Genomic DNA, 24775 nt, shown 5'->3' with positions numbered 1-24775 from the left:
CTGGACCTGCACACAGATTTATCATCTTTTTCTAAGATTTTGACTTTAACAACAAAAAAAAGTAAAAAAAGATAGAAAATTACGATTCAAAAGAAAGTACTCTGTGCTTCCTCCTTTAGTTTATGCCATTCTATATAAACAGAGCTTTCCTTCTGAAGAAATGCTGGTCTACTATTCTACCATTGTCAACAAAATAAAGCTCACGGAAAAGCTCGATTTTAAACTGTTTGGGAATACCAGTAACACAAGCTAATCCTGCTCTTCAGAGGGAATGTTTGCTATTACGAACATTTATCTGTAATATCCTGAAAGTAATCACAGATTGCAATGTCTGCCAATAGGTCCAAACTGCAGATCATTGCAACAGCAGCGTAGCTTTGATAGGAAAAACATGTGCTATCTCCTGCAAAATCAAAGCAGGTCCAGCACAGACAGGCACAGATGACTACTCCGTACCTTGCTATTTCTGCTATTTCTCAAAGCAGCTTTGTCAGGCCCTCCCTAACGCTCCTTTTCCCTTTTCGGTAACAGTACTGGCTACCTAACTGAACCTGCATCTGCCGTTTGCAGCTCCTTTTGTAGCTAATGAATGGGACAAAGGGAGTCCTCTGCATCTCACAGTCTCTCAAAGTTACCTGAGGACAAGTGTCACTGAACTGGCAGTGGTATGGACTGATGACATCCATTTGTCTCCAACAAAGATGATCTAACACAGAGATACCATATGTGAGGCCACACAGTTTGTATTTAAGTATTTTACGACCAGCCCTATTTATGGATCTTTACCTCATGCTACTATACAGAAAACAATAGATATACCTGCAGGTATTTTAAAGCTTCACATATTTTAATTCAACATGAGTACTGTATCTTTGTCTAAAGTCAGTACCATCCTGTCACACAGGGAAGTAACATCTATTTTACGGCCTGGTCAACTGAAGAAGAGAAATCAGTTGACACGTCCAGATTCTACAGAAAGTCTGGAAAGGATCTGTAATCTAAACCCAGACCTCTAGGCATTTTCTCATCCACAGCTATTAGTCTTGGTCATTTGTTATTTTAATTATGTCAGCAGTGTAAAATTTAATGAATCCGCAGTAGGTACAGCACTTACGAATAAACATCAGTAAACTAAAAGTGAATTCATTTGCATTCAGTCAAATTATGAAAATTCCAGTGGCAGTAAGAAACTAACTGCTGTTGGGCTGTTCTTGATACCAAGTTCTCAATCATTTAAAAACCAGTCATAAGATCTGCCAATTGACTTCAGAGTACACCACACTGCTAACAATTTATACACTGTAGCCGCTACATGTTCAAAGTGCTCCTGATGATGGAAGCATTCATATTGGTCTGCCATGGCCTAAGGACTCAGTAAGCAACAAGGATAACTCCGCTGAATATAACCCATTACCTTCTCACTGACAAAGTACACCTATGGTACTGAATCGTACTCAAGACCACAGCTAACTCCTAATCTAGGCAGCTAACCTTTTAGTCTGTACCTTCAGCCTATAATACATGGCTCCTCGTTGAGTCTCCGTAAGCAGCTAATACAACCAAAAATATGAAATTCTTGTAGGACATGTCAGGTGTAGATAGATGTCTGTGGGCACAAGAATTAGTGAGGCCGTGGCGTGACCTGTTACGGAAGTAGAAGGAAGCATGATGAGGAAAAAATATAATGCAGGAGAGGGTTCATTTGTAATAATTTTTTGGCACATGAAAAAATTAGTATGATGCACACTACTTTAGGCATTTCAAAACCAGAACTGACAGGGTCAAAAGCCAGTTACATGTGCATTATGAATAATGCTGCTAACACGATGTTTACTATCAGATGCTTCCCACAGTATTTACAGGTAAAGAAGTCTGACCTCCACTTTGAGAGGACAACAGACAGACAAGGAAACACACGTTTCTCTTCCTCAACATACACAGGATTTTGCATATATTTGACTACAGCAATTAAATAAGAGCATACGTAAGAAAATAACAAGTTATCAGCTATAAAAAGAGCAAAATAAAACTAGAAGGTAGCCATGCTGATGAAAAAAACTTAGGCACCCTCAAATAAAAACACTATCTACCCCATAATGATTTGCTGCATTATTATTCTTTATTAGGGAAAAAAGGATCAGCTGTCAGTGCTTCCTGAAGAATAAAACTACTAGTTAGCAATAGAAGACATGTAGACAATACATACAGCCTCCTCAGCAAAAGCAGAGATGGGAGGTGAAAGCATCAAGTCTGGAGTATTTGTTCAACCCCATTCTGCTCATTGAACATGGTCTTACTATTCCACACCACTTTGCTGTAGCTTGATGAGTACCTTACATACAGCAAAATTCACTACAGACATTAAACAGCAGGAAGAACAGTTTGACCTTGTACAACACACACACACTCAAGTGTCTGTCATAAAACCAGCTTTCTAAAAATTGATGTAAATGAGGCCTATAGCCTCATAAGCCCTTAAAAATTGGCTACTTGTGACAAGATACTCACTAAATTTCCCCAGCATAGTTCTGCAATATTTAACTTAAAAAAAACAAAAAACAAAAAAACAAAAAAAACCCCAAAAAAACCCAGTGAGCTGATAAAGGCTGCAAATGCATGGCCTGAGATCCAAAGCCTGTGAATAGCCTTTAAGACAATTTATTAATTGGAATCATGGAAGACAAAACTTCATCTTACAGGCTTTTTAAAACAAAGGAATGTTTTTTCTAACTCCTCACATATTCTGCCTAGTGCTGATTAAAAGGTATTACTAGTTCTAGAGGGACTACAACTATTGACAACTCAGGCTGTCTTAATCAGTAGCTCAGCTCATAGGCACTGCTACACACAAGTCCAGTCTTCCCCAAAATGACAACTTCATCTCCAAAAGTCACTTTACTGAATACGGTGAGGCCTCAAGATACTGGTATTTGCATTCGACTTACTTAATTTAGGAGAAAGAGCCTAACAAAACCTTGTCTTACACTGTAATCCCAACGACAGTAGCAAGTACATGGAATTAGTAGACAGTTTCCCAACCCACCCTTTATCACTCAACTTTTCCCTAAAATTTTGCTTTTGCCAAGGTACTTACAGCTCTCTCTAGAGCAACAGCTGGCATTCTCAGAGAGCAAGAAGAGGGAGAGCAGACTCGAGAGACAGGCAATTAACACTGATTACAAAGTCACAGTACAACAGAGTAGTTCTGTCTTGACCTTAACCTGACTATCATATGCTGCTTCTTTTTCCAGAAGAAAGTTTTACAGCATTACTGGATCATACAGGGGCAATCCTAAACTGGTATCATGGAAATGTATCAGTCCCAATGAAAAACAAATTGCTGAAATGGTAGAAACTACATCATCTCGCAGACAATTGGTATTATAAAGTCTGGCTTGCTGTTATTCCCAGCTCTGCTATTGTGAGTGAGTCACTTCGTCTCTACCATTTCAGACGCATGGAAATGAAGTCTGCCTTCTCTAAAACAATGCTGAAAGACTAATGACCGAGCACTGTGAAATAAGACATTACAGCAGAAATGTAGTAATAACAACATTATCCAACCATGGACAGGCTCTGCCTGCCCACTTTCAGGGAATTTTAAAGTGTCAAAGCAGAACAAAGTTCTACTGGACACTGGAGAAGTTTCACTATAAATCCAAAGCTATGACCCAAGTATACTGAAATCAGTATGCTAGCTTGAAACTGTCTCAAATACCTCCAGTTAATTAAGTGACCGCTTGTTTTGCTTATGATGAAAAAAAAAACTGTCAGACTGAGTCCCAGCAGCTTTCAAGCATTCCTCTTGGAGACTGAATATCACGAGCTGCAATATGGCCAAAGCCTGTGTACTGTTCTGCCACTTAAGTTATCGAACATTCAAGAGACAGACGACCTGGTCAAACTGATATAAAACCCTAAACGCCCTCTTAAATAGAAAGGGTATGATGTTGGATCACCCTGGATCTAAAGCCAGCTCACCACATGACCATGGGCATGTTACTCGACCTCCCTGTGCATTCAGTAATGCATCTGCAATTGTGTAATGGCAACACCTCAGTGACAGGGCTGCATCTCATTTTCGTGTCTGAATGAGTAATCATTATGTACCTGAACTGTAGAAACAAAGTCACATCCACGAAGAAATCACTATACCACACAGCCTCTATTAATACTAACCAGACAAGTAAAGAGGTAACACTACCGAGTTTGGCTCCTGAACAGGGAACCACAAATTTAAATTTTAACCCTCAGCCATAACACCAAATAAGTGGCAGAGGGTATCAGTCACACCAGTCTACGTCAGAGATGTACTGTTATGATGAAACAACTGCAGAGGTTAATACTTACACTATACCCACATTTTCATTTACAAAAATCTCTTTATTCGTGTTTTCCTTTTGCCCAGGATTGTACATTTGTAAGAGTTACTTTCTACATCTCAACTCACAGACTCCCAATTGTATTATGCCTGAAAAATTGGAACAAAGACGCGACAGAATGACAACACAAATTACAATGAAAATAAGACTTAAAGTTCCATGCAATGATTTTTGTTGCAGCCGATTCCAGTGCCATAACAGTTCAGCTGCTTTCAAGTTGGATTGCTAAAGCTAAAGGCAAGAGTGATGGTTCCCTGCCTAACTTGGATTCTGAAAAACTGAGACAAAAATGGTAAGTTAATTTATTTCCTTGCACATAAGCCTTAGGTTGTCCTTGAGTTGCAACCATGCAGCAACATGCAGTGAACAACACAACTTTATCCCAGAACTCTTTCCCAATACTGAGCCTGTCCATTTCTCCTACTTCTCCTTTGTTCATCTTCAGTTCCCATTGCTCCTGATCATGTTCAAGACAGCAAAGATCTTCAAGCTTTAGTACTTTTTTTTTAAAAAAAAAGAAAAGAAAAAGATCTTGTTTCAAGGTATGGGTTATACGCTTTCAACTATGGTATTTAAATCTTTCACTTTGATCTAGTAAATGTGTTATTAAATCTGTTGCTCAGTTTCTGTCAATATTTACAGCTTTAAGTCATTTAGTCAACTGCAGACGAAAACATACAAGCTGAGAATGACCACAGATCTAACCCTGTCAAGTACTACCAAAATACTAACACTGAAAGGTTATAGAAAATGAAATACAGGTCGCTTGAACCAATTACAACTTACTTATTTGAAAAGCTTTCAATTTTTCAAAGTTTTTAACTGCAATATTTTAGCCAGAGGGGTTCTGCATGCTAATACAGTCTGCAGCCACTTTAACAGTGTGCTACATAGGGACTACCATCTAAGTAACAGCTGTTAATGCGAGCCATTGATATACAGGTGGGTCATATATGGCACGTGCATCTTTGTTAAGCAGGGAGTCAACATGATAATATATAACCGATAGAGAAGAGTGAACAAAATCACTTAAGGCTTTAAAGGCAAGGCAAAGAAGCTTGTACTTTAATGGTAAATAAACAGCAAGGAGATAGGGATCAGGACAACCACGACAGTAATTTTTTGTTGTTCTGATCAAGTTACACCAACTTTATCTCCCTAATGCTTAGTGTTCAAAGCCCCTCATGATTCTCTATATTTGCTCTTTGTTCATCCAGTCTTATCTTACCTCATCTCATTAATCCTCACCTCCTCCACACTGTCAGCTGCCATTGTGATTTGCCCATTTGTCAAGTGCACACAAACATCCTTCCTACCTCCTTTTTATCAGCTGGAGCAGTGCTTGTTTTGTACGTGCTGTGACCACTGCCTGTCTGCTGTTCTTAACTGTCTTGCTGCTGGCTTCACATTACTTCCCCTTTTCCCTCCCTCCACTTGTTCGATGCATCCACTCCATCCCAACTTGGTTGCGGAAGGTAATTTCTACCAAGCAGGCAGGCTTTGTGCGCTTATCAAGCGCGAGCATAGGTGGCCAGGCTGTACTGCAATACACATCCCACGCTTGAACGTGCAAGACCACAATCCTTTCCTCTTCCTGATTTCTCACAAATTTCTCATCCGACCGCTTCTGCGATGCCTATACACTACCCAACCAGTAATTAGTTTGAAGAGCAAACAGAAATAGTTGACACATTATAATTAAAAATGCAACTATTGAAAAATGAGTCAGAACTGTTATCCTCACACTTTAAGGAATACCAGCTGCCTATACTCACGTACCACCTTCCACCATCCTCCCCATCCCTCCTCTTAATCATCTAGACACAGAACCAGCATTACTGGTATGCCAGAATCACAGAAAGCAACAGCTTACCAGCCTTTAATGGCATATAACCATATTCTCTGGAGTTTTTTTTTCTTTTTGCCAGTACTTGACCTCTCTAACTCACTAACTGTGTGAAGAACTCAGAAAACGATACTCAAAACTGACTGCCATTTGAATAGCCGAGTTCACTATCACTCACTGCTTTTGCATCACACATTCATATGTGACCTGAATTCAGTGCGGCGGGGGAAGGAAAGTGTTTGGGACCACCAAACACACCCCAAATAATTTACTGTTCTACTTAAAGTTTGTCACAAACCTAAAACTCATTCTGCAAGGCAACGTTTCCCTTGTCCGGGGCAACAGGGGAAGCTGTACCGTTTTGCCTGCCTTTTAGCACTCGTATCACAGAAACAGCAATTACGGCTGTTAATTAGGCCAGGAGAACCACAAGATGAATGCCTCAAAAGAAGAGCACGCTACATCCAGTTTCCACCTATTTTGAGTACATGGTACATCACTGAGGTCAAACATTAAGTTTTTAAATAGATTTCTTCAACATAAGATACCTTAAAACAAATATTTTACATTTAAAGTTTGTTTAGTGTTCTAAGGGGGGGACCTGTTACACTGTTTGCATTTAAAATTAAAATAGAAACACGCTAGCTCTTGCCTGTAAGCGAAGCTACTATTTAGCCTTATGATGTTTGACAAGTACAAGACAAATGTGAATACAAAGTATTTTAAGCGACTGAAGGGAAAGTTTACATTTTTAGAGAGACACCTAAGAGTTCAAAGATTTATTACTGCCTGATTTGAAAATGTAGAATTAGATGTCAGTTAAAACAAAAAAAAACAAAAAAAACCCTAAACCCAAGATATACACTTCATATCATAGCATCTCCATAAAGTTCTCACAGCCTCTGAAATGCAGTTAGGTACTTGGTGCTAGTTTTCAGTACTTAACTAGCCATAGCCAAGACCTCGTATAACTAAGTTATTGCACTTAACAATTCACAGTGGGATGCACAAACTTTAACACAAGCAGTTTAGTTTCACCGTTAAGGAACGGAGACGCGCGCACAACTAGATACGCGGAGCTGGAAGCTCTCCCTGCCAGCTACAGAAATGACCCTACGAAAGACAGGGAGCCTTTGGAAAAGCGGCCTGACAATCCTCACGCAAACGACGCTGCGGTACTGAAACTGCGGAAAGGTTCAAGCATCACAAATTTGCTCAGAGCAGCAGGTTTTCTCCTAAAGAAAGAGCACGGCGGCAGCGTTACATTGCGTGTTCCCCTGGGGCTGCCGCGCCGCTCGGGGCCACATCTGCGGCGCACGGGGGGACGCGGGCCGGGCAGCGAGCGGCGGCGCCAACTTCTCCGTGACCCACCTACGCCCGCGCCGCTCGGGTAAACAAAAGGGGGAGGCGGCCGGCGAGGCCGCACGCTTTGCTCCCCGGAGCCTCGTTTCGCTTTCTCCGAACGCCTGAAACGGCCGCGGAACCCCAGGGAGGCGACGGCAGTCGCTCCCCAGAGCCGGGGCCGGGTAGGGCAGCGGAGCGGCGGCGCTGCCCGAGCAACGCGCGCCCGCCCGCGGCGACCGGGGCTGCGCGGCCGCGACCCGCCTCCGCCTCCGCCTGCGCCGCCGCGGCGGGAAGCGCCGGCGCGGGGCGAAGCGGCACCGCCGGGCAGCGAGGCCGCGCCCGCCCGCGCAGCGCCGCCGCGGCCCGCCCGCAGCGCGGGCGGCGGGGCCGGGCCCGCCTCCCTCCCGCCTAACGGTGCCGCGGCCCCGGCGCCGGCCCCGGCGCCGCTCACCTGGACGACGCGGGCCCCTCCTGGCCTCCCCCTCGCGGGGGAGCAGCTGGGGCATGGGCGGCCGGGAGGAGCCGCGTCTCGCTGCTGCCGCCGCCGCCGCTCCGCGCCCCCGACGCCAGAGAAAATGTCACCGGAGGCCGCGGGGCTCCGCTGCCCGGCGTCACTTCCGCCGAGCCGCCGCCGCCGAGCAGCCGCGCGCCGGCCAGAGCGGCCGCCGCACGCCGCGCCCTGCAGCGACCCCACGCGGGCGCCCGCGCGCGCACGGACACCTCCAGGCACACGCCCACGCCCGCCCCCCCGTGCAGCCACACACACAGGTGCGCACTGCTGTGTCACACACACACACACACACACACACACACACGCACGCACGTGCACACCCACGTGACACCATGCGCACAGCCCTGTGCGATGTCCGACTGTGCGGCACACATGCACACCCCCTCACACACACACGCGTACACATATGCACGCCCTCATACGCACCCCCTCACACACACCGCACCACACCCTCACAGACACACTCTCACACACACACCCACAAAAACACACCCCCACCCCACACAAACACCCTCACACACACCCCCTCACACCCACACACAAACACCCTCACACACATCCCCACACACCCCCCACACGCACTCCCTCACCCACACCTCACACCCACACACCCCTACACAAACACCCTCACACCCTCCCCCACACCCCTCCTCACACACACACACCCCTCCTCACACACCCCCTTACACACACACCCCCCCAGCCCACGCGTGCAACACCCCCATCGGCACTGCCCAGGCCCGACCTGCTCTAGGCCAGGGCCCCGTCAACTCCCGAAACCTGGCGGGCGACTTCCAGGAAAACAACCCCGAACCCGAGCTCGAGGGCAGGGACGGGCCCGGCTCCCGGCCTGGGGAGCGGCGCCCCTACGCGCCCCGAAAACGCGGCGGCAGCGAGCGTCCCGCAACGGAGGGGAAGGAGCCCGGAGAGCCGCGGCGGGGGGGACCAGCGGCCTCCCTGGGGAAGCGGTGGAGGCTTCATGGTCTGAGACTCTGAACGCCAGATGAGGAGGAACGCCGGGGAAACGACCCTGAATTTTGGGGGAGACGGGCCTGAAGGATTAGCAGGGGAAGAGGAAAGCCGGCCCGTGCCAGAGTAAAAGCTGCTTCTTGCGGGACGTGCGTGCAACCACCGCCGCTTCGCAGGGAAAAAGTACGGCCCCAGCACACACCCGTCCCCCAGCCAAAACCCCCCCAGGGAAGACAGAGAGACCAACCTTTACTTGCTGCTGTTTTATTCCAGCCACCGTTGGCTAATTAAACAGCTGCGCTGCTTAATTAGCATTAAAGGAGCATTTAGCATGGGGCTAGAGGAAGCACTTGTTAGATTAGTGTGTGGTTTTGGAGCTTTCATTATTATTATTTCTTTTCTCACCAGAGATTTTGTGGTTCAGGAAGGACAGTGCAACGCAGGCAGATGGAGGCAGCGCTGTATCCTACCACGTAGGTGGTACCCAGCTGGGAGAGACGACTGCGCCAAGGAACTGCAAGTCTTACTTCAAACAGATACTCACTGGCAAAGCCGCAGCTTACTCGCTGCCGAGTTTTGCAGAAGAAATATTTCCGAATTGGAGGAGCAGAAATCCTCCCGGCCAGCTCTGGTGCGGAGCTGCTTAATGAAGTCAGTGTGTAAGAGAACACGAAATGTTTCTAAAGCCACTTTAAGTTATTAATGGCAACTGCAGGCTCAGATACAAAGCTGGAGGATTTCCTGCAAGGTACAAAGCCGAGCAGGCCAGAATTACTATTGTTACTTCAGTTTTCCGCAGTAATTTAAAAACTCAATGAATAGTTCAGAAATACAAAATCCTTCCCAGACCTATAAGGACCAAAGTCATATTTCTGTTCAGTACTAGATGTAATTACAAAAATCCTAAGTACTTTTACACAAATATTGCCATATGAAATACATATTTGTTTAAAATTTCCCCAAATGGAAGAATATTTGGAGTGTTTTACTGAAGATATTAACAAATGGAATCAAATGTTTTAAAATATGAAATGACTGTAATGTATTTTAAATTTACTTAATGGCAATGATTCCGGATTATTATTCTGTATCTGCTAAAGTAAGAATTGATGCAAATGAAAAAACTGTCAACACTTTCAGTCAAAGGAAGCTTGAAAACAATTGCAGTGGAATGTTTGGAACAAAGAGAAAATTTCTATAACATGGACTAGCTAAAACATAGCTAAAACGTGCAGCCAAAACACTTTCCACTCACATTGTTTGAGTCAATGAATTCTGAGTAGTCAAATAAGTATATATTTCAACTCAGTAGCCTTAATTTTGCCCCATATATATTTCTCTAGCATTTTAATTGATGTTATTCTTGTTTTAGCATCCAAAAGTTTTCTTTTAAATAAATCCATATCACTTGGTTTATTTGACAGTAAATTCTATTTTTTTTTTCTAAAGCAATTAAGTCAAATGTTAGGCTGATAAGAAAAGTATATCACGTCGTGGTAAAACTGATACATTTATGCAAGTTTTCACTTGAGGTTGACCAACATGTTTACACATCTAAGTGTTTAATTTTAATTAATTACTTTTTGGGGGGGGTGGAATTTGGATCCTCCTATTTTCTAGGTGGAGGAGCTGGATGCGCTGCAATAAAGTGTGTGTGTGCTTTATGCTTTGTAAGCAAAGCGGGGCAGTCTGCAGCTCGGTCTGACCTCAGCTGCAGTCCCGCCGTGACCTGTTACGGCTGTTTAACCTCCCGCAGAGCCAAGAGCTGCCCCGAAGTTGCGGGAGCCCCTGATTTAGTCCGAACTTGGGCTGAAGGAGGAAGGGAAATCCTCTCCAAGCATTTGGGTCGCTCTGAGTTGAGTGGTTATTTCTGAATATACAACGGGCAAGCGGTCCAGCTGGCAGCCCCATCTGCACGCGGCAGCTCCTCGTGGCTCGCTGTGACCCCCGTGGAAATGCAGAGCACATGCCAGGGTGGAGGGTGAAGCCCCAAATCAAATGTTTTCTGCTCAGACTCGTGAGCCGCTGCTTCTGTGAGGGGTTACTGTGCTGGCATTCAATCCCCACGCCAAAAAAGCTGGATTGCCCTAAAGTAACCATGGTGCCGTGAGGCGCCTCTGACCGTTCTGCAAGGCGCTCTGTCCATGCAAATGTGTAACTGAAGAGCTGAGAAATCTTACTTGAAGTCCACCAACTGCATAAATCTAGTTTATTCGACTTTCCCTGTATCTATCAAAAGCAGCACTGTGTAACCTGACAACTGGCAGCTGATTTATGCTGCATGTGCTGCAGGCGGCTCAGCTGTGGCCCGTGGCGAGGATGCAGCTGCTGGATATTTTTTCTCCTGACATTTCCCCTGTGAGTAAGCAAAATGCAGCTATCTTCGGGCCGAGTCCAGCCCTGCTGATGTCCGTAGTCAGGCTATTTGCCAGCATATGGTCCCTGGCACATACTGTGAAATAACTTGCACGTCGTGGTCCGCTCTGCGAAGCTGGGAAGTGAGGGGGAGCCCTAGGGGCGCAGCGGGAGAAAAACCCTGAAGTTTCCCAACTGCAGCTGCATTGTGTGATTAGGTGGCACCAAGGGAGATGCCACAAGCTCAGGAAACCTGCCTATGCCTGGAGTCATGATAACACACATGGGCAATAAAAGGCCTTTGTCTAATGCTAAACTGAATAAATCTCAAGGCTCTCCTTGAAAAACAGGGCCAGTAGTGTCCTCAAGCAGTCATCTAATCTATCTTCCTATGCCAAAGCATGATCGACTTCCCCTAGCATTATAAATGTTTAAGCAAAGCATTTCTGATGTTCTTAAAAAGCTCCAGTAATTAAGATCCCTTAACCATCATTGGCCATGAACTCCAGGGCCTTACACTGGCTTTCCTGTTAAACTGCTCCCTCATGTCTACCTAAATGTCATTTGATGCCTTTGAAGTCTATGCGTTCTTTTCCTTTCTGCAGGGGAAAAGGAGATCAGTTTATGCGCTTTTCAGATTCAAAGACCACTATTTTGCCTTTTTCAGTATGGTCTGTGGTAAGCTACAGCTGTATCTGTCCTGGGCCCCACACTGCTGTGACTGCTCTGCACTCCACGTGTTACCTCCTTCAGGTAGTTTCCCCTTAGCCTGTTTAGCCCACCTGTGCAAAAGATAGTTCTTCCACTTGCTCTTGCTACCTTGACTTCTAGGCTACAAAGAATCAAGGACGAGTAGTTGTAAAACCAAGGCAGATAATCCTTTCCTAACATTTTAATTAGAAAAACCTGAAACTAAGCAGCAACTTCCTATGGATATGGAAGAAGAGACAGAAGATTCCTACAGAAGTATCAGCTCTCAGGGCATCTTTCAATTTTTTCCCCGGCAAGGTGAAAGAAATACCCGAGGAAGGCCACAATGTGATGAGGCTGCAGCAGTTTACTCTGACTGGTGTTTTGAGTTTGCACGTTCTTGAAAATCATCACAGAGATGCACCCCAAACTAAGCATTATCATAGATACAGATCCCACAATCCTGTTGCTCCAAGACATGAAGCAATTGAAAGAATATCCCTTGCTACAGATCAGTGAGACCAATTCCTGCAGTGAAGTAAGTAACAGCTACTGGGGACAGGCACAATACAATATACCGTTACCATAATCTTCTGCGACTCTAATTGCAAACTAAGTTATGAGCTGTCACCAAGAGAGCATCACTGCTGTTTGAACACTGCCCACTACAGAAGGGGCCCAGTCTGTCCTTGATCCTTAGGTATTGCCACTATTTAGATATTTTGCTTCTTCCCACAGGAGCTTTTGGACTCTTGCTTTTTAGTACAAAACAGCTTTTAAATGCTGGGGGTGTTTATGGCTAGTGTGGTAGTGACATGGAGGGAAGAGGTGGCTTCTGTGGACCCATTTGAGGAGACAGCGTTAGAAGGGACAACCTATGTTAAAAATGATCACATCCCACAGTAGATCTGCAAAAATACCCATGTATTTTCAGACTCAGAAAGGTCTTACTGTAAAGCCCATTTTTTGTTTGTAAAGCTATTACTTCACTATCCATAAAGCTATTTTCCTACTACCACTTACTTAGTGCTATTTTTTTTTTAAGTTGTCAACAGTAGAATTAGTGTTGAACAATGGCAAACCTTACATATTAGTACAATGAATTTCCATTTTCTCAGACTGCAAAGACACTATGGATAGTTAGAGGGCTGATGCTGGTGCATTTCATCTCAGCTTTTACCCACCCGCACAAGCAGTAAAATTTGTTACCATGTGAAGCCTGCACTATGACCCACATGAAATAAGTCAGGGCTCACTTAGTTCCCAAGAAAGTAGACAACCATCACACAAAAGAGAAAATCCCCTCTGTTGGCTGTCTCAGACTGCAGGACTTAGGCACTGGGAACTAGTATTCTGAGCCCTAGATCGCGTTTTCCATACCAGTCATTTTGATTACTATATCAAATACCTGCTGAAGACATTAAATGGAAGGGAGCAGTTAAATTTCTCGATGCCCAAAATGCCCAAACCTACATGTGCTCTAGACATAAGTCTAGAATTCATCTTCACAAAATTGGTAAACATTAGACATGCTATGGGTGGAAAAACTGGATGTGTCCCCAGGTCTGAGCTGAGAAGGCAGAATAAGATAAATAAGCAAAATCCCAATGATTTAGTAGGTGTAAAGAGTCTGTCATATTATATTTGCACCACCAAAAAGGGGACCCGGGGGAGAAAAAATGCATTCCAGAGTCTGGACAGGGAGAAAGAAGGAAGCCAGACTCCCAGATCAGTCAGATTGCTGGAGGCAAAAGGGTCAACCAAATACTGACAGGGACATTTCCTGATGAGGATGCCATCTGGAGGCCACTTACAGATCTGTATCATCTACAAAAAAAACTGTTTAAGGAAACAAGAGTGTTTGGAGTTTATTTTATGGAAAAATAGGTGATTTTTTTTTTTTTTTTTTAAACAAATGCACGCTACACAAACCCTAAAAAATGAACATGCTTGCTGAAAGGTCACAAGTGTGCCATCCAGCAGCAAGAAAGGCAGAAAGCTGCAAAAGTACATTTAGAAGTCCAATAGGTTTTACTAGTGCAAATAAATAGACAGTTAGAAAGGACATCTTCTTCCACACAGGCCACTTCAGGTGAATTGGAGTTTGCTGGGCTCTGGCATCGAAAGAGTCAGCATGTCGAGCTGTGATGAGAACTCGGCCTCCAAGGCATCCTAGCAAGAGAGAGAACCAAGAGGACTCATTAACTGCAAAGCAGTTTCCTAATAATTCTTGTTGGACAAATACTGCTACAATTATCAGATCTTGGGAATACTATTAGCACCAATTAACCCTAGTATTGAACTGGAAGTTCTCACTACTGCAAATGGCGATTTGACAGTATAAGCGATTTTGAAGTTAGCAATGCACCAAAGACCAGGGACAAAATGACCCAACACTATCTGGTACTTTTCAATACTGCACTGTCTTCAGTACCATTTCCAAAAGCAAATTAAATAACTAAGTGAGGCATTTTATGCATCAAATGTATATGAACACAACAAGCCAAAAAGGTTTGTCAGCCTCAATGGTCATCAGACCTTTTGCAGTAGCAGTAAAGCATTTCAATCCAGTTGCATTGACTGACCAAGCAGGGCATTTCAGACACCAACAGTCCATGAAGCCCTGCCCTGCATCCTTGGAGTGCAATGTTTTTAGAAACAACCACCAGGCTGAGTAGAAATGCAACTCCACACCCCAATCTCTCAATTTCTTGCAACATGACACAGATGAGGAATGCTGTTAAATCAGAGGCTTTTTGTTACTGAGCTTACAATGGAAAGGAGTAATTCCTTTTATAAGAGCTACCAAAAAAAAAAAAAAAAAAATCATCAAATGAAGGGCTAAACAAGCTGAATGGCCTTTATACTGGGCCCCAGTGGGACTTTCAAGCTGAACAGGTACTCACTCCAGAGGTGAGCATTCTCACCTGATAAAAGCCTCATGGTGGTAAGGCATATTTATATTTCTGAAACAAAAACAGGTGCCTCACCAGCCCAAGCAATCCCATCCAAAAATGTATCAAAAACTCTCAGGCAACCATGATTCTGATCAGAGCTTTAAGGCTTATCACTAAACACCCTGCACTGTGTCTACAAGCAAGCAGGATGTAGCCCAAAGACATAAAGACAGGGTTTGTGCACAAATTGGGCCCAGGTCACCCTGAAAAGCTACACATGAACTTCCAAAACAGCTTTGGATTAAATGTTTCCCAGTGATCATGCCTGCAGGTTACACAAGCATGGATGAATCAGGTACGACATTTTATAGAGGAAGATCTATACTGCAGACCACAATGCAGTTTATTTAATAAAACATAGGCCTTATTGCCCTTTGAGAATTCAGAAGCAGTAATGAAGGTCATGGGACCAAGAAGCTGCAACACGAGTGAAAACACACTCTGGCAGGTGAAGCAGACAAAATCCAGAGGGCTATAGCTACCTAATCCCCACTGGTATCATTATGCCTGACTGCCTTTGTCGCTTTAGACTTCATCCCTGCAACAGTTCCTCCTACTGATATGTACTGCTTCTACCTTACGAAAGTAAAATTTCCCGCTGGAGATCATTAAGACCACAGTCTAAGGTAGATAAATCCACAACCAATTAATGCATATAGCTTGTTTTGGAATGACAGCACCCATTTAAGTCTCTATGAAAAATTAAAAAACCTCTTACCAGTTCTCGTTTTGCTTCTTCAATCTTCACTTGTGCAAGGGAAGGATTCTAAAGAGAGAAAAGGGCATAAAAAGCAGTATTTCAGCTCGAAACATAGAATCCCTGTATCACTGCAAGACTTTAATGACATGCCGTAGGGTAATTTGGGAATAGTGAAATCAGATTTGCGTACACCCTTCAAATGCAAAAGGTACTGACATCAAAAGACTATCATCATTTTGGTTTGGGTGGTCACATATGATTCTAAAGTTTAGTATGACCTAATGTCTAAGAAAACACAAGTTACTAAAAACTGCCAGCCAAGGAACTGGATTTTAAACATATCCAGGCATGAATCTTCCAAAGCACAAAAAGCTTCTAGCAATGTGCAAGGATAAGCCTTTCTCCCTCACTCTGCCTGTACCAGAAGGGAGGCACCAGGGCCCTTCCTGTCTCCACTGACAGCAAGATGGAGGGGCAGCAGGGAATTGAAGAGCCTAATCCAATTTGAATGGCCTGTTTTGCTTGAGGAATGTCGTGGCAGCTGCCTCTTGGAGTAAGATGGATTAAAAAGATGAGGAGGTTCCCCCCCCCCCCCCTTCATCCTTTTCTAGTAGAAGGGAAGCAGTAGCCATATGAGAGAAAACTTAGGTTGCAGCAAGATGTGTTTAAAGACAGGAACTCAATGCAGGGACTGAGAAGGTAAAAAGAGAAGGGTGGTCAGCAGGCAGGTCCCTAGTCTACAACACAAGAGACTTAATTCATCATAGACTTTCTATGTAATTTTGGACAAGTCTTTGTTTCTCTGGATCTCTATGCCCCATTTGTAAAAACTTCGTCTTTTTCTCCCCTCACACAGAATGATTATGAAGTTCGCTATATTACAGGTTGTTAGGTGCTCAGATACAGAGGCAACAGGGGCCTTATCGGGTAATTAAAATACAACTGTGACTGTCTAGATTACAGGTTTATTTAATAAAACCAAAACCCATTCCGCAGTCCTCCCCAGTTATTGCCACATTTCCCCTGAATGTTTAAGTACAATATTCTTTCAGACAGTTCATTAACAGATCTGTAGAGATTTAAAACTGCAAATATTTGTCCACTGAAACCGCTGCAACAATAACCTTTACATTTTGAACTCCGTTAAAACTAATCTGATGGCAATACAATAGAATGGAGAAAAAATAATTACAGGAGTTAAATCGAGGTAGGACTCCAGTTCCTTCTTCAAAGGCACAACTTCTTTCTCTAATTCAGCCAGTTTCTGTGAACAGAGCAAAGTAGCAGATTTTATTCTACAGTCTTATCTGTAGAAGTGATGTAAATCAAGGAAATACATCTACAATTATCTACAGCATTTCAGAATCCACACATGTTGGTTAGAGCTCTGATGATCTTTCTCAAAAGCTATGGAAAAATAAAGACCTACAGTTCTTTCAGTTATCACAGTTATCAGTCAGTCAAACCCAGCTCAAATGTAACAATGAGCATATATTAATTTTTCTTCCTTTTTGAAAATAAACAGCTTCTCTTCATACAGTATAGCCACCTGATCTTACCTCCCTGAAAGGAGAGAGGTTTTCAGCTTAGAATCCACCAGATAGTGGTCTTTTGCTGGCAACCTTGCTGTAGGCCAGGACAGAGAACTGAGGAAGGAAGGAGCGAGCTACAGGGCTTTGCACGTGTGCCAGCAAAGAAGGATTCCCCTGCCACTTGCACTGCTTTGCTCATGCGATGAACACGGGGAGATAATTTCTCTCTAGGGCTGAAAACCGAGCACCTTCCATAGCTCTCAACCCTCTACAGATAATCAGCCTAAAGTAAAAAGTGCACTATGAAGACGACCAATTAACTGAGCTTCCAGCAAAGCAGATATAGGAATGGCAGTGAGTCAAACCTGCCCTTATGTTCCAGTTTTAGAAGACAAAGGTCAGATAAAGCTTGAGACCTACAGAAAATTGCCTATAATTTTTAATAAGTAAAATTCCAAAGCAAATGATTTTTGGTTAGTACTCTTCTGAAACACTGCAATGTAAACATTGCCACCCAGTGCTGGTTCATGAGAACCACAAAGTAAAATCAGCATAGCTATTTTCATTGTTCAAAGTAACTAACTTGCAGGAAAAGCCCCCCCCCCCCCCCCAAAAAAAAAAAGAAGTGGTTAGTAATACAAGAAACATGCTTCTTGCTTTAACTTATTACCCTGCTGGGCTTACAATACATCCAAAAATGTTCTTTTTAAAGACACAAGAAGGCACACAGTAGTTCAGAACTTGGACTTTGCACTGCCTCTTCCCCCTGCTCAAAAGCATTTGAGAGCGGGTCTATTTCATACATACTAGAAGGAATCACTTGGGTCATTTTAGCTAGTAACTCCCAAAACACAGGCAACCATGTAAGAGGATATATTCCACAGACTGTCCACACCATTTACAGCAGAGATCAGAGTCAGACAGACCGGGGACTGCCGATTCCCTGCAAATATTCCTTCAATAGCTTTGTATTTATTATATGAAATTTTCTAGTAGACTACCTTCCCAATCATGGGCAAAGGCAGAAAGCAGAAAAGGGGGAAAAAACCCAAAATACAACAAAATAAAGATTCCAGTTGTTCCACTCAATCAGTCCAGAGGGAAAGCTTCTTCCCAAGTCTAAAATGAGTGCTCATTTAACCGTCAAGAAGAGGCACAGCTTCAGCACCCATAGCTTCTCGGCTTCTAGGAGAGAGACCCACCTGACATTTCTCAGTTCAGAAGTCTCTGCCTACAAGATTTTCCTTCAGGCCTCTTTTTTCTGTTCAGGTAATCAAATGACAAAGTACATTTCCTGAAACCACCCAACAAACAAGACTGGCCCGTACCACTGCAGAAACGTCCATCTTGTACTGGAAGACCTACCTCAGACAGGTTCACTAACGATTGATGGGTCAAAGACTGGTCCAACCCTGTGGCAGCAAGCTGCTCCTACAAATGAGAAGACAGTTTGTACAATATGCACTCTCCTACCACACAGACACAACTGACAGCAAAATATAACAGCAAAATCTTTCTCCTCTCTGTTAACTGTGAATTTGATCAAAACAGAAACACAGTTTGCTAACAACAGAAACATGTGCTATTTGAACCGTAGATCTAGCCAGTATATGAAGTCAGCTACTGCTAAAATTTATACTACTAATAACAAATCTTTCCAGAAAACTAGTGGGAGAAGAGCATCTGCAAAGGCTAGGAAGAGGTTTCCCAATAAAATGTCTTTAGTTTAATACAATGTTTTCCACCTCAGATTTGTCAAAATATTGGACAGCATCCAAGAATTACATAGAACATTCACACATCCTTCATGATGCAAGAAAGGTGAAAAGACAGTACAGCTTGTGCCTTCAATGTTTAACCATTCACTAATCTCAAAAATGGCTATATTCAGAATTTTGACACACAAGCTACCACAGTGAGTCAGCTGCTCTGCTGCTAACTGACTGTATGCTGTTACACTACAGCACCTCAGAGTAAATACAAGGTAATCTGAGCTAATATAGTTCTATGTGAAAGAAGGAAAAGTGTCCTTGCATCTACTACAGGATGTCACGGCAAAAAAAGCATAGTAGGAACAACCAAAGCATGGTAGCCAGAGTGCTAAGAGGAGCACAGTCTTATGTCTCGGAGTCTAAGAAAGACCAGGGATGTCTCTAATTATAATTTTGGGCCCAATCAGCCACGGCTGTGCTACCGCTTTACAAGGTCTCATCGGAAAATCCCTTCCATCTACCTCAGCAGCCTTGATCCGGATTTTGAAATCCTCAGATTTGTCTTTCAGGAACTTCAAGTTCTGGGATCGGCTCTCAGCTTTTGCTTTTTCTACCTCCAAATGTTCCTCTGTTTTTTTAAGGTCCCTTAAAAAAAAAAAAACAAATACAAAAGCAAGCAAACCTTTACATTCAAAGACATACCAGTATATACATACTTCTTAATCATCTATAGTCAAGCTAAACCCTGCAATACAATCCATACCAGAAGGGAGAGAACAGAGAAAACAGCTGCATTTCCCTGCAAGTTTCTCCAGTGGAGTCATCCACAGCTGTCATCTCCAGACCACCAAAAGTCATTTGCCTAACAGCACAGAGTAACACTGTGTAACACAGTGTACTTTACTAATTAGAGACCTGCTAAGCTATCTAAACTTAAAATCAGAAAAGGGCCATGGCAAACCTGGGATAAGCACACAACTACAGTATCTTTGCTACAAGCAGCACCACAATTGCAGCTTTAAATGACAAAAACCAGAAAATAATTAGACTGGAAGGGACCTGTGGCTATCATCTGGACCAATGCCCACTCAAAGCAGGGGCTGGCGCTGCTATGATTCAAACAGATTACATCCTTTAGGGAATGAACTTGATATCGTTTTTTTTTTTCTGGTGTTTTTTTTTTTTTTTTTTGAAGTCTCCCATGCACTGGTTAAAGGACATTCCTATCTAGAAGTCTTTTCTGTTCTGCCTGCCTCCTTCATTTTGGCAACAAAACCCACACTAACTGTGGTAAGCAAAACAGGTTTACCTTCAACCTCAGCTGAAAGCAACCAGTGGAAGACACCAGCCCATATGTGAGAACTGCTTTTAGCCCATTTTGGGGTTAAAATAATGTGTTTGATGGTACTCCAAATCTCTTTTGATTACGAGATGTACCTATAGCACGACTTTTGATAGATGATGTCAAATACTGTGACTTAGAGATGCATCATAAACCTGAAAATTCAGTGATCCTTGCTAGTGATCACAGCTGACATACCACACTGCAGAAATCACCAATACTGCTTACATCTTTCCCCTTTTTCATCCATTACTCACTCTTGTAACCGCTTTTCCAGCATCAGCGCTGCAGTTAGTTTTTTCTTAATGCTGGTCAATTCCAGTTCCATTTCTCTGTTTTTTGATTCTACTGCAAGCAGATCTGAAGTCAGATCATTGATGGCACAGGCGAAACTAGTGAAATGAGAGATTTAGTAGGAACGTTCAGGAGTCAGCTCTTCCAAAACTCATGATTATTTTTTTCCACACTTTCCACAAATGACTTGAGTTTTTGTTCTCATGTTCTGACACATCTGACAAATGCCAGCTCATTTAGAAGAGTAAAGTAAAAGAAGTCACCAGGAATAACTGCTTCCCTTAACTAACAAAGATTTCATCTGGAAGGGGAAATGGCCCAGCAATCTGAGTAGCGGAAAGGCCAGGCAAGACCGGGCATTCTAGCAAATATAACCCCCAAACTTGAAATATTCAGGAGCTCCACGCCTGGCTTGCCAAGCCACCTGTGAGAGAAACTGTATTCAGTCACTGAAAACACATACCACTGAGACATGCCCAGCAGTACGTCAGTCACCTCCTCCTCCCAAATGGCTCATAGCTGCCTGCTCTCTGGCTCAGGAAAAGAGCTAGGAGAGCAAAGCTCCCAAAGGGGGGAAGAAAAAAAAAAAAAAAAAAAAAAAGATTCCAAGGCAGATTTTGGCCTTTCCTTACTGCCAGCACTCAGCAAACTGCATTGTGGGTGAGGCTATGCAAGGAAGAGGGGCCTAGGAAGAGCAGACTAACAGCTGCTGTTTCTCTGTGGCTGAGCTATGGAAAACTCCTGACATTAAGTGAAGCTAGGTAAGGGAGGGAAAGAAGGGCTGAGATTGAGCAACCAGTTACAGCTCCTCAGTCCTTGCTGAAGCTGTGTGAAAGCTGCTCTAGCTTGTGCTACCTGCCACAGTGGTCCTCGTGGTAGCATCCTGCAGCCACTAACCACAAAAGCAGCAGGAGAAAGAAGAGAAAGGGGAAGGAGGAAAAAAAAAGAAAAAAAAGAGGGATTTAACCTGGGCTAGGATTTAACCTTTCAGACCTCAGAGACTTCCCTTACTAGTGGAATCAAGAGTTGCAGCCTTGTGCACAGTTCCCACATCCTTTAAAGTTGCCCAAGTGGTGTAAAAACAGCTGACAAGTACAAGTCCTGTGTGAAAGTACAGTTTGAAACCGTCAAATTGAAAAGCCACAGGGAAACAGCACAGACCATCATCCCTGGTGCAGAGTGGGAAGAACTACCTGGCAAGAGAAGTGTCCTTTGTTTCAAGTATCATCGCAGTGTTTACCAGCTCATTTAGGTAGCTGATGCCCTCACTGGACAGACTAGATAAGGAAAAACCCAGGATTTCTGTGAGAACGTCCTGTAGAAAGTTGGCTGAAAAACAAATACAAACCAAATTAGTCATTTCTATGCCACTGTTCTTCTGAGGCCTAGATGGCCCTCTCTGAAGCTAGAATTCAATCCCACTCTAGAAATTTTGGTTACATTTCCACTGTTAGGGGAAGAGCAATCTTAAAAGAAGACTTAAACATGCCAAACTGCTGTCACATTCCTGCTTGTCAAGCAAGTTCACTGTGTTGAGGAAGAGAGCTGCTCCACTCCTTCCCTGACCAGCATGTCTAAACACAAACAAGAGTTTATCCTTGCACTATGGTGATGAGCACGCTCAGGTTTTTGCTCTGCAGAGAACTGTGGAGCTCAGCCTAAACCCAGTCCTGGCATGCACATGCTTGTCACGACAGACCTGTATTAGCGTTAAAGAATAGTGAATTGAAACTGTCTAGAGATAGCCGCTTAGCACATCTTCTGTAAAACTTGCTTAGCATGAGTAGCTAAATTTGCTGAAGCCTTAGGCCGCACTTGAATAAAGTAATGAACCTTTACTTAGTTTAGTAAAAAAAAGTGCCTCAGAGCTGGTTCAGGCTGGGAAGATAAGGAAGCCACACGCAGTCTGCATTCCTGTGTCACCCACACCGAAAGGGAAGAAGTCAAAACTTTGAAAATAAGACCTTGGGAGACAACTGCAAGACCAACAAAGATAAAAGTACAACCATCATCAGAGACCACAAAAAAATAAAGAGAAGGAGAAAAACAGCTTACCTAGGAACAATGATGAGATCCAATGAGGAGCAGGAGACCCCAGACCTAAAAATTACTATTGGTCTAACTACCGCGTGAGGGGTGGGAAATTTAAGTTGAAAAAACTATAATTGCCCAGGATTTGTTTTTGTTAGGGTCCCTCTTCGGAGGCACCCAGCTCGAGCTGTAATTACAGCACACGCGTGATTAAAATTTAATTATTTAATTTGCTTTGATTTTGATTGGCTTTGAACTTTGCTTGCGGGAACCTAGGGTCGAGCCCTGTTATGGTGGCCAACAAGCCTAATTTGCATAACAAATAGGAATGATGATCCTTCCTTCTGAAAGGGTCCGAATTTGCAGCAGAACTTATACCCATGCCTGACTGGCAATGCCCATGTTCTCCGACAGCCTAATGCAACCATTTAGTCTCTATCATGATTTATTTGATGGCGAGTCACTAGAAGACTTGAAGGGAAAAAAAAATAAAAGTAGAGTTTTGGAGGAAAATGTCTTCATGCGTACAAAATCAGTCTTTTCACAGGGAAGTAAAATTCCTTCTTGAAGAAAAAACAAATCCATTAAAGGTACAATCCTTCGGTATACGATATGCTAAAAACATATTACAGCCTCCTGAACCACACACTTGCTCCAGAAAAGCACATTATCAACACTCACTCCAGATAGCTACAGCATAACTAAATTACCTCATTGTTGTTTCAGATTCCTCAAGCGCTTTCCTTAATAGGAGATAAGCACCAGCTCAGACTCTTAAATCAGCAATAGTGTTGCTCACCTGTCTATCCAGCCAATATTTCAGTGCTGTGCTGTCCAGCCCAGCAAGCAAGGATGTTTCAGCAACTAATCTCCTTGCCCATACTTACAGCCTGCTCAAGCTGGCTTAAAAAGTTGCTCTTGACCAACCTTACGTCACTAAATTTTGCTGAAAGGAAAGCATGAAGTATACGGTAGTAAGAGCTGAACCAGAACAAATGGTTAGCTTATTGATAGTCTTTCATAACTTTTTATAAGGTTTTAACAGAGACAGTCTACGTGGTCACTAAGAAAAATTCTTAGCATTGATGGAACTGAGAACTGGAGCTTCAAACTCACCTTCTACTTCATATTCTGCTGCCTTCTGGTTCATATCCTCTATCAGCAAAGAAACATCCCTATCCCTGGCTTCATTGTGTTCAGCAAGCTCATACAAGATATCAATGGTCCATGCATTCACTTCATATTGTGGAATGGGCTGATCCCCAAATATTTTCTTTAGCCATAAAGTAACCTGCCAGAAAAGTTGGGGGGGGGGGGGGAGGGAGAGACAATAAACAGTCACTGAATGAACGGAAAATAGCTGACAGATGCAAGAAATGGAAAGTGCTGCAAGCTCTAAATTCCTGAAGAAAAACTCATACTAACTCAGTCAAAAGACAAGTGGAAAAGTGGGAGACACATTCCTTTGTCCCTCCTTCAGACACCCTCTGCAGTCTAGAAAACTATTTTTCTTCATTTTAAATTCTTTTTAATCTCCATCATTTCTCTGAGTATTTGCTTATCTCCAGATGAGAAAAGATTATCTTTCTATTCCCCCGAGCTGTTTGCTACAGAGGCACTAATGATCTAAGACATGTTAAATGGGTATTTGGGCAGATGATGAAAACGGCATTCAAGCAGGATAAGATAAAGTTTCCCAAACCGTTATTGCTAGAACAGTTTCTGCTGGCTAGCAGGGGAGGAAAGGCCACCACGACCTGCAGGCCTGAGCCCTGCAGACACCACCTCTGACACAGAAGAGGTCAGCAACAGGAGAGACTTCAAGGCAGTGCTCTCAAACGCCACAGGGGCGCACTGCAGCCCCTCACGGGGAGAAACCCGCCCTAGAGCCCACCATTACCCGCTGGAGCTTCTCCACCACAGCCTTCTCCTCCATGGCCGCCACCGCTGCCTTGAACCTCCCGCCTCCTTCCCAGCATCCCCCGCGCCGCCCCCACCCCCTGCCGCCGCGGTGCCTCTTGGGACTTGTAGTCCGCGGCAGCGAGGGGGCGGGCCTGCACGCCCGGGCGGGGGCGGGGCCAGGCGGAGGAGAGGGGCGTGGCCTCGCCCG

At 43.8% G+C, this 24775-nt stretch overlaps 2 protein-coding genes across 4 annotated transcripts in view; both read right to left on the bottom strand.

Annotated features, from left to right (window-relative positions):
• LOC135323451 (protein ARK2N-like) overlaps window positions 1-8158 on the bottom strand; it is a 46004-nt gene extending 37846 nt beyond the window's left edge. For all 3 annotated transcript variants that reach the window (XM_064502603.1, XM_064502606.1, XM_064502605.1), the window contains exon 1: window positions 8024-8158. The gene's annotated coding sequence lies outside the window, so the exon portion shown is untranslated. The remainder of the gene's footprint in view (window positions 1-8023) is intronic.
• Window positions 8159-13939: 5781 nt separating this feature from the next.
• Window positions 13940-24657, bottom strand: LOC135325054 (HAUS augmin-like complex subunit 1). The gene is made up of 9 exons (XM_064502488.1): window positions 24566-24657; window positions 23782-23956; window positions 21828-21963; window positions 20598-20732; window positions 19520-19643; window positions 18652-18717; window positions 16947-17018; window positions 15773-15820; window positions 13940-14269 (listed from the first exon to the last, which is right to left on the bottom strand). Exons 1-9 carry the CDS (start codon window positions 24599-24601, stop codon window positions 14186-14188), a joined length of 876 nt encoding a protein of 291 aa, XP_064358558.1. The 5' UTR covers window positions 24602-24657; the 3' UTR covers window positions 13940-14185.
• Between the last annotated feature and the right edge of the window lie 118 nt (window positions 24658-24775).

This window comes from Dromaius novaehollandiae, chromosome Z (genome assembly GCF_036370855.1).
Source record: "Dromaius novaehollandiae isolate bDroNov1 chromosome Z, bDroNov1.hap1, whole genome shotgun sequence".
Taxonomy (NCBI): Eukaryota; Metazoa; Chordata; class Aves; order Casuariiformes; family Dromaiidae; genus Dromaius; species Dromaius novaehollandiae.
The sequence above is the reverse complement of the archived record's forward strand: the minus strand, read 5'-3'. Positions and strand labels throughout refer to the sequence as shown.